The sequence below is a fragment of the Mandrillus leucophaeus genome, unplaced genomic scaffold (assembly GCF_000951045.1).
Source record: "Mandrillus leucophaeus isolate KB7577 unplaced genomic scaffold, Mleu.le_1.0 Scaffold269, whole genome shotgun sequence".
Lineage (NCBI taxonomy): Eukaryota > Metazoa > Chordata > Mammalia > Primates > Cercopithecidae > Mandrillus > Mandrillus leucophaeus.
Genome location: NW_012102798.1, coordinates 2,007,721 through 2,016,574, shown reverse-complemented (window position 1 = coordinate 2,016,574; position 8,854 = coordinate 2,007,721). Strand labels below are relative to the sequence as shown.

The 8,854-nt window shown below is 41.4% G+C and overlaps 1 protein-coding gene across 1 annotated transcript; it reads left to right on the top strand.

The window, feature by feature from the left end:
• The first annotated feature begins 5,119 nt into the window (after positions 1-5,119).
• On the top strand, positions 5,120-7,729 carry ZCCHC16 (zinc finger, CCHC domain containing 16). The gene has a single exon (XM_011984478.1). It carries the CDS (start codon positions 5,344-5,346, stop codon positions 6,274-6,276), a length of 933 nt encoding a protein of 310 aa, XP_011839868.1. The 5' UTR covers positions 5,120-5,343; the 3' UTR covers positions 6,277-7,729.
• The last annotated feature ends 1,125 nt before the right edge of the window (positions 7,730-8,854 follow it).

The following is an 8,854-nucleotide window of genomic DNA, read 5'->3' as shown; positions in this document are numbered from 1 at the left end:
TTCAGACCCACTGAATCACACTTTCCAGGAGTGAGTCCGAGAATCTGCATGTTAAAATCCCAGGGGATTCTGATGGACCCTGAAATTTGAGAACCTCTGAGAAATGTTGGTGCTCTGTGTGGTCAGTCACCCGATATTCACAAGGTAAAATCTGAAGGCCTCTTACTTCAATATCATCTGAAGGGACTGTAACAAATTCAATGTTGGGGTCTCCTGCTAACCCTCTTGAATCAGAATTTTGTATGTGTGCTAAAGTTTGGGAAGCCCAATGCCTTCATTGTACAGGTAAGGAAACAAGCCCAGAGAAAGCAAGTGACTTGCCCATGTGGCCATCGATCTGGATGGTGGCAGAGCTAGGCCCACACACAGGTCTCCACACAAGTCCAAACAGTTTGCCCTTCTGGTCACCTCTTGAGAGCCCCCTACTCTAACTCCCCACCAGGTGGTAATCCTAGCTCTGCTTATTCCCCAGTGATATAGAACTGGTAACTTACTTCATGGAGAGACTCATCCCATCCCCATCCTCATCCCCATCCTCCAACTGCATCTTTGGATAGCTCAATTTATGTCTCAGTTTAGCTTCTGTGGCCACAGCATTCCTCAGAAGGTTTGGAGATCAAGAGTAAAATATACAACTGCTCTGGGTCTTTGCATGACCCTAGGTCAAAGCTCCTCTTCCAAGGGATTATGTAGAACAGTTTGAAATTAAAGCAGTGTAAAGTCAAAAAGTTCTCTTATAAGCAACAGGGTACTGCTGACTCTTCTCCAAATGGTATCTCAAGGTACTCCAGAGTAAAGTAGTTTTATGTTCGAGAAAACTGTTAACTATGGCTTTGAGCCAGACCAAATACAAACACTAAAATGACCTCTAATAATTTACCAAACCCATTTTTTGTTTTTGTAGTTGAATCACATACCTACTAAATAAATCTTAAATGTATGCAGTTTTGTGTTAGATTTTGTCCGAGCTCACAAGTCTGATCCCTCAAGCCTGTGTATTTCAGGTTTTGGCTCTGTCTCTGCTTTTTCTGTTCAAAGCTGTGGTCTGAAACACCTCTGAACTGGCGTGCTTTGTCCTAGGATCCTCTGGGACAATCCAATATAAGGACACTGACCTTTAAAGGAGAACAATTTCCAAAATGATGAGGCAAGGTAGATTTTTTTGGGAGGGGGATTAAGCAATTGCCACTGACAACAGTGCCATTGTATGATTTGCATTTGGGCTAATGCTCATAATCTTAGCAAGTGCTTCACCAGTGCTACATAATTAAGAAAATTGAATGCTGTGCCACCTTGAATACATAATTCTGTAAAGCAACAGAACTCAACAGAGATTCTGGAACTTCTGAGAGTGGAGGAAAGAGAAGGCAAGGAAAGGAAGGAAAATTTAAAATCTCACATTTCTACTCAAAGGACATTGTTATAATAATGTAAATGTTCGTGTAATCTCTTATCTCAATTGTGAAATCATAAAGCTCTGTAAAATGGAAGCAATTTTTTTTTCATTAATTTGGTGCCAAAACTCATTTGACAGCAAAACTTGACCTGAATTGTCATGCACTTAGTCTTTATCCTTTTTAGTATGACTATTCAGACATTTTTTTTTCCTACAGGAATGTTAATGGCTTAATTATGGGATGAGATGTTTCCCAGACATTGCTGAAGGTATTATATAATAAGCAGTACATACTCCATGTTACCTTTCTAAAAATCTGAAAAAATTTAAAGTCAGATAACAGCTTGTGGACCTATAATAATAATAGCTAACATTTATGGATGCTGAGTGCAGTGACTCACGCCTGTAATCCCAGCGTTTTAGGTGGCCGAAATGGGTGGATTTTGGAAGGTGGATTGTTTGAGCCCACGAGTTCAAGACCAGCTTGGGCAAAGTGTTGAAAACTCATCTTAAAAAAAAAAAAAAAAAAAATTAGCCAGGCAAGGTGGTATGTGCCTGTAGTCCTAGCTACCAGGGAGGCTGAGGTGGGAAGATTACCTAAGCCTGGGAGTTCGAGGCTGCAATGAGCTATGAACATGCCACTGCACTTTAGCCTAGGTAATAGAGTGAGACTGTCTCAAAAATAAAAAATGTGTGCAGAACTTGCTATATACATGAAGCCATGCTAATCTCTCTTCATCTCATTTAATTTTCATAACATTATGAGGCAGGTATTATAATCATGTCTATTTTAAAATTTGGAAACTGATTCTCAAAGAGGCTAAATAACTTGCTCAGAATCACACAGCTCATAGATCAAACCAAGTCACTTTGAGTTTAGAAGTGACATCCTTAACTGTTGAACTCTACCACGTGGGAGAGATGAGCAGTAGTGAAGGACAGTGTGGGCTCTTTGTGTGCTTGATGTGGAGGTAGAATAGTGTACCACCCATTGTATGTTATTTGAAAGTCAATCTTCTACCTCCAAATATGTCCCCTCCCCATACCTACTTCTTTGTGATACTGCTAATAATGCTTTATTCTTTGAGATTTATCTGGACAGTGCTTTGCACAAGAGCCACCTACATCAGAAATCAACTGGCCAGCTTGTTAAAATACAGTTTCCTGGGATCCATTCCAGACTTGTTGAATCAGAATTGCTAGGGACTGGGTCTGAGTTGATTCTTATGACATTAAAGTTTGAGTGAACTGTAATTGCTCTGGGAAAGATCTTTTTTGTTTTGTTTGCTTGTTTTTGAGACAGAGTCTCGCTCTGTCACCCAGACTGGAATGCAGTGGTATGATCTTGGCTCACTGCAACCTCTGTCTGCTGGGTTCAAGCGATTCTCCTGCCCCAGACTCCCAAGTAGCTGGGACTATAGGCACGTGCCACCACGCACAGCTAATTTTTTTTTTTTTTTTTTTTTTTTTTTTTAGTGGAGATAGGGTTTCACCATGTTGGCCAGGATGGTCTCGATCTCCTGACTTCGTGATCCACCCACCTCGGCCTCCCAAAGTTCTGGGATTACAGGCATGAGCCACCGTCTGTGCGTGGCCTGGAAAGGCCAATCATTAACCCTTATTTAACAACATCTTAGCTATCAGTTGACACCTAGCTGGAATGGCAGTAATGAACTCATTGATGGACATTTGGGAAGTGGAAGATGTCTGGAAGACAGATCAGGAAATTAGAAGGGTGAGATATGGAAAGGAAGAAAAAAAGGAGGGTATGATAGCATCTCCCTACTTTGGCAATATGTGATAAAGGCAGAGCCTCTCCACCGGGCATTTTTCATCTACATTGGAAAAATTTTGGAAGTAAATCTTTCATTTTTTGCCACTCAGAGCACCAAATCTGTTATCTCATTGATATAACCACCTTCTGAGGTAAGCAAAATAGTAATCCTGGCCGGTCACGGTGGCTCACGCCTCTAATCCCAGCACTTTGTGAAGCTGAGGCAGGGGGATCACCTGAGGGCAGGAGTTCGAGACCAGCCTGGCCAACATGGTGAAACCCTGTCTCTACTAAAAATACGAAAATTAGCCGGGTGTGGTGGCAGGTGCCCATAATCCCAGCTACTTGGGAGGCTAAGGCAGGAGAATTGCTTGAACCCAGGAGGCAGAGGTTGCAGTAAGCCGAGATGGTACCACTGCACTCCAGCCTGAGGAACAAGAGTGACACTCCGTCTCAAAAAAAAAAAAAAAAAACAAAAACAAAAACAAAAAAAAAATCCTCATTAGGTAAAAAAGGAAACCGAGACTTAAATGAGTTCTTTAAGGTCATCCAACTGTTTAATACTAGTGGTTGGATTCCTGTTTGTGGCCTCCAATCTTATACTATTTGTCTTCCAGTAATTTTTTCATAGGTCTAGAGAAAATGAACCATCAAATAAAACTTAGGGAAATCAAGTCTTACATTTAAAAAGATTCAATGATACATCATTTTTTCCCACCCGTGGACAATTTAAATATATTTAAATAGTATGCTACACAAGGAAAGGGCAATGAGAGGAATTGAAGTTTAGAATAGTTCAACTGCTATGCCATATGTTTGGGGTTGTTTTTAACTTTTACTGGTTGCTTTATTTTTGTTATCAATGCTGGAAAGACTGCTGAACATTTTGATCTTTTTACTTTTAAGAATATTCAGTTCTTGTTTGCTAGGTTCTTAACCTTACCTCTTAGTCTTGCCTGTGCTATCTTAATCATTTCCATGGCAAGAAATTGTGACCTCAGACAGGGACTAGAAAGATAGAAAACATGGATTAACTGCCATCACAGCAATCATATCCCCCACAGCAATGCAGGCTAGGCTTGGGGCACTAACGGTCAAGTCCAACCAGTGATTATTCCAATTCAAACTAAGTGCTCTTTACAGCAGCATTTCTCAAACTTTAACACACATTCTAGTCACCTTGGGAATTTTATTAAAGTGTGAAAAAATGATTTAGTAGTTCTGGGGTGAGACCCAAGATTCTGCATTTCTCACAACCTTTCTGGTAGTGCCAATGCCACTTGTTCCCAGATCACATTTTGAGGAGCCAGGTGCATGAACCGTCATGTCCAAGCAGTATATGCAAATGAGCACATTTATGGTCTTGGGGGAAGTGCCATTTGGACAATAGCCCTGATGAGCATGCCAGCTGTGATATTAACTAGCTGAGTTGACCTTGGGAAAACATCTTTACCTCTCTGCGTCTCTGTTTTCTTATTTGAAAAATTATGAATTTGGCCTGGATAATCTCCTGAGATCACTTTGGGTTGTCAAATTCTTTAACTCTCTGATGGAAAAAAGATACTTTAGCAGGGGTGTCCAATCTTTTGGCTTCTATGGGCCACATTGGAAGAAGAAGAATTATCTTGGGCAACACATAAAATACACTAACACTAATGATAGCTGATGAGCTTTTAAAAAAATCACAAAAAATCTCATAATGTTTTAAGAAAGTTTACAAATTTGTGTTGGGCTGCATTCAAAGCCATCCTGGGCTGCATGTGGCCCACCAGCCACAGGTTGACCAAACTTGCTTTAGAGAAAAGGTTAAGTCAGAGGGTAAATTGCCCTTATATTACAAGGAAAACGAGGGAGGAGAGAAAGGTACTGTGATGGTTGTATATATCTTCTTAATCCCAAGTCCTTTATGTGTTCTAAGGTAATTTATTTCTTCCAAATATGCAGAACATTGGCCTTTTCCTTCAAGAAGAGGCAACACTGAGTGGCGGACAACACTCTTTGGCATCTCTCCAATTCAGCTGTTAGCATCTCCTAGTGTCTTCTTCACAGCTAACAACTTTGGCTACTTGCTCATGACACTCCCTCTCTGATCACAGAGCAAATCCACTGTCTCCACTGGTTTCCAGTACTAGTACTCAATTCTACTCAATCCCACCTGATTCCAAGAGATATAATGGAGAAGTGCACAAAATCACCACCTACCTTGCAGGTAGAACCTTCCTTTCTTCAGGGAGAGAATCTGATTCTGCGGCCTCAAATGCAGCATCCAACCACGGAGAACACTGCTGAAAGGGGCCAAGTCATGCCTGCCCTGGCCACCACAGTGATGCCTGTACCGAACTCACTCGAGCATCTCACCCAGTTTCATGGTGACCCTGCCAATCGCTCAGAGTTCCTCACTCAGGTGACTACCTACTTGACAGCTCTCCAGATCTCTAATCCTGCAAATGAGGCCCAGATCAAACTCTTTTTTGATTACCTATCTCAGCAGTTAGAAAGTTGTGGAATCATATCTGGGCCTGACAAGAGTACCTTACTGAAGCAATATGAGAATTGTATTCTTGAGTTCCAGCAGTCATTTGGTAAACCCACAAAACAGGAAATGAACCTTCTCATGAATGCTAAGTTTGACAAAGGGGACAACTCCTCTCAACAGGACCCTACTACTTTCCAGCTCCTTGCTCAAAATCTGATCTGTAATGAAACCAGTCAGAATGGGCAGTTCGAAAAGGCAGTAGATGATCTCAACCAGGATGAAGAGAGTGTCACTGATATGATGGACAATCTACCAGACCTGATCACTCAGTGCATTCAGTTGGACAAGAAACACAGTGACAGGCCAGAGCTCCTACAGTCAGAGACCCAGCTCCCATTGTTGGCTTCCTTGATCCAGCACCAAGCCCTCTTTAGCCCCACAGATCCACCACCCAAGAAAGGGCCTATACAACTGCGAGAAGGCCAGCTGCCTCTCACCCCAGCCAAACGAGCCCGCCAGCAAGAAACTCAGTTGTGCCTCTACTGCAGCCAATCTGGTCACTTCACAGAAGATTGCCTTGCCAAACGTTCTCGAGCTCCAGCAACGACAAATAACACAGCTCACCAGTAAGAGGAGACCAGGAAAGTCACTTTTTAAACTTATATCCCTCTCACTCCCAGCCTTACCGATTTATATCCTGCATTAACTTTTAAAATATGGATGGGGAACTGTGACACCACTTTAGAGGCAGTTATGAACTGACACGCTTTGGGGAATTTAAACAATCAGATCTTGTTCATTGGGAAATTACCCCTTACCAAACTTAACCCAAGAATGATGAAAACAATTCACAGGCACTCTCTGCAGTTGAGATTAATTCTCCAAGAGTACCAAAAACCTGCAGGCAAAACTTTGCCCAGTCTAAGCCAATGAAAATAACTCTGGAAGCACATTGGGAACCTTATCCTGACCAATGGGTGACATCTGGGCTGAGTTTGTGGCCAAAATCCTGAATCTCATGTGCCTAGAAATGAGCTCAAGACTTTTACCTTCACCTTTATTGGTCGGTATCTTAGTTTCCTATTGGCTTAGGACCTTTGACTGAAGTCCAAATGACATTCCATTATTCTGCTAATATTCTCTTCCTAGAGCTTGGACCATGTTTCACCTATGGACTAGAATCTACCTTCAGCATAAATCAACCTTCCTGGAACCTCAGCTTTGCCACCCTCCCATAAAGCTATGCATTTTGTTTCCATCTAAAGACTCATGCTTTCCCAACAAACAGAATCTCCTGGCTATTTACAAACCAGATTGAATGGGCATTTCAACACTGCTTGGAATTGTTGGTCCCTTTCTTTGCAAACTAGCCCATCAGGCAGGTATATTCTTTTAGCCAAGCCCACCAATTCCAGCTTACTCTTCTCTTCTCCAACAACTTGAGGTTCCAGCATGTCTTATAGCCAAGTCAATATGCTCTAGGATAAGGATTTCCAAAAGGTATTTAGTGAGAGTTGGGAACGATGTCTCATAATTACTGTGTCTGTAGCATGTCCTTGCTGCCTTGGACAAGGGACCCGGCCAAATAAATCTCCACTGAAGACTGACAGCCACACCCTGCAGTAGTTTCTGACTCTAGAAGCCTCAATATAGTCACCATCTAGGGTTACTACTCATTGCCATTGAGCTCTACCTTTATGGACCACCTCTGAGGTCCTTCATCTAATTGAGGATCTTAAAAAACAATGAATGGCAAACAACTTCCTGCGCTATCTCATCTGAAAAATCCTGGGGCACATACATTAAAACCATCTGTGCATGAAACTCAGGAAATCAGGGTTTCATTGCTTATGTTTCATTCTTGGTACACAACAGCTTTGTGTATAGATTCTTGATGCTTCTGAACAAAAGTAGTGTTATGCTAGAAAGGCACAACTCCCTAAAATGTTAAAACTATTCAGCGATGATCACTGTTTGCTGGTAATTACCAGCCCTCTGTTCCCTGCTTCTTGTTGCTGATGTATGTCCCCAAAATGTATATCCTGGAGAAATATCAGTAATCACATATTCCCTAGCAACCATCAAGGCCTCTCAGAACATGAAATGCCATTGTACTTTGGCTTTGTTTCTGGAGAATTATGCTGACTTTGACAATACTTAAACCCAGCTAGGACCTTACTAATCTGATTCCGTAGTACCAACAAACAGATATTTTCACCTTGTACCTTGCTAGCCACTATACCAATTCTTATTTGCATTCACGAAGGGTTTCCTTTAACAATGGCTCGCTGTACAACCACATTATACGCTCCCACAACAGAGACCTGAGTGAACATATTCCAGTTATGCTAAGAAATTCCGACTATAGTACTGGGATTGTATGAAATCTTCTAACAAGTAGAGCTATTGAACTTAGAGTGACTCTGAAATTACCTGGAAGTATCTTGTTCTACCTCCATCAATTCTATAATAAAGGACCAACCTCATGGCCTCTAGTCACTTTCCTTACCAAACCCAGTATAGTCTTGGAATGCTGATAGGGGCATTCAGTTGGCTTAATCAACAACCTTTCCTTATTTTAGGGCCAGGATTCATCATTTTGGGTTCTTTCCCAAAGATACATCATTTTATTTCCTATTTGGATTTTCTCTTTGTAGCAACATTACCTTCTTTCCTTAGAAATCTTCAGACTTCATAGGCTCTCAGAAAACATAACCAATCCAGGACTATGAACTTCAGTTCGCCCTCTACCTCTGGGTGTCCCTTGTTGAGGTGCTCCAAATCAAAGACCTTTTGTACGCTGTGAAATACAATCCAACAGCCAGACTGAGCATATGAATGGGATGCTGGAATAATGCTTTACTGCCTACTAGCTAGCAACCATTTTACCAATTCAAAATTTTTGTTATAGTGACACCATCCATTATATGCCATTCACTTCAACTAGAATAACTTATGATTTAGCATAAAGAGGATTACAAGGGTGTGTCCTAAGAAATAATAGCTATGTGAATTCCTCTGAGAGTGAAACTACTTAGAATCTACAGAGAACAGATGAGATATAACCTGCTCAAAGATGGAGTCAGCAACTACAAAGGCTTGGGGAACCACCAGATCCAAACAAGGTTGTTTTTTAAGGAAGCAGGTCTGCTATATATTGATGCCACCCAGCAAGATATAATCTAATCATTTAATGGTAAGTCTGAAG

Excerpts from the sequence above, each read along its gene's own strand:
- ZCCHC16 (XM_011984478.1), top strand. The coding sequence starts at position 5,344 with ATGGAGAAGTGCACAAAATCACCACCTACCTTGCAGGTAGAACCTTCC.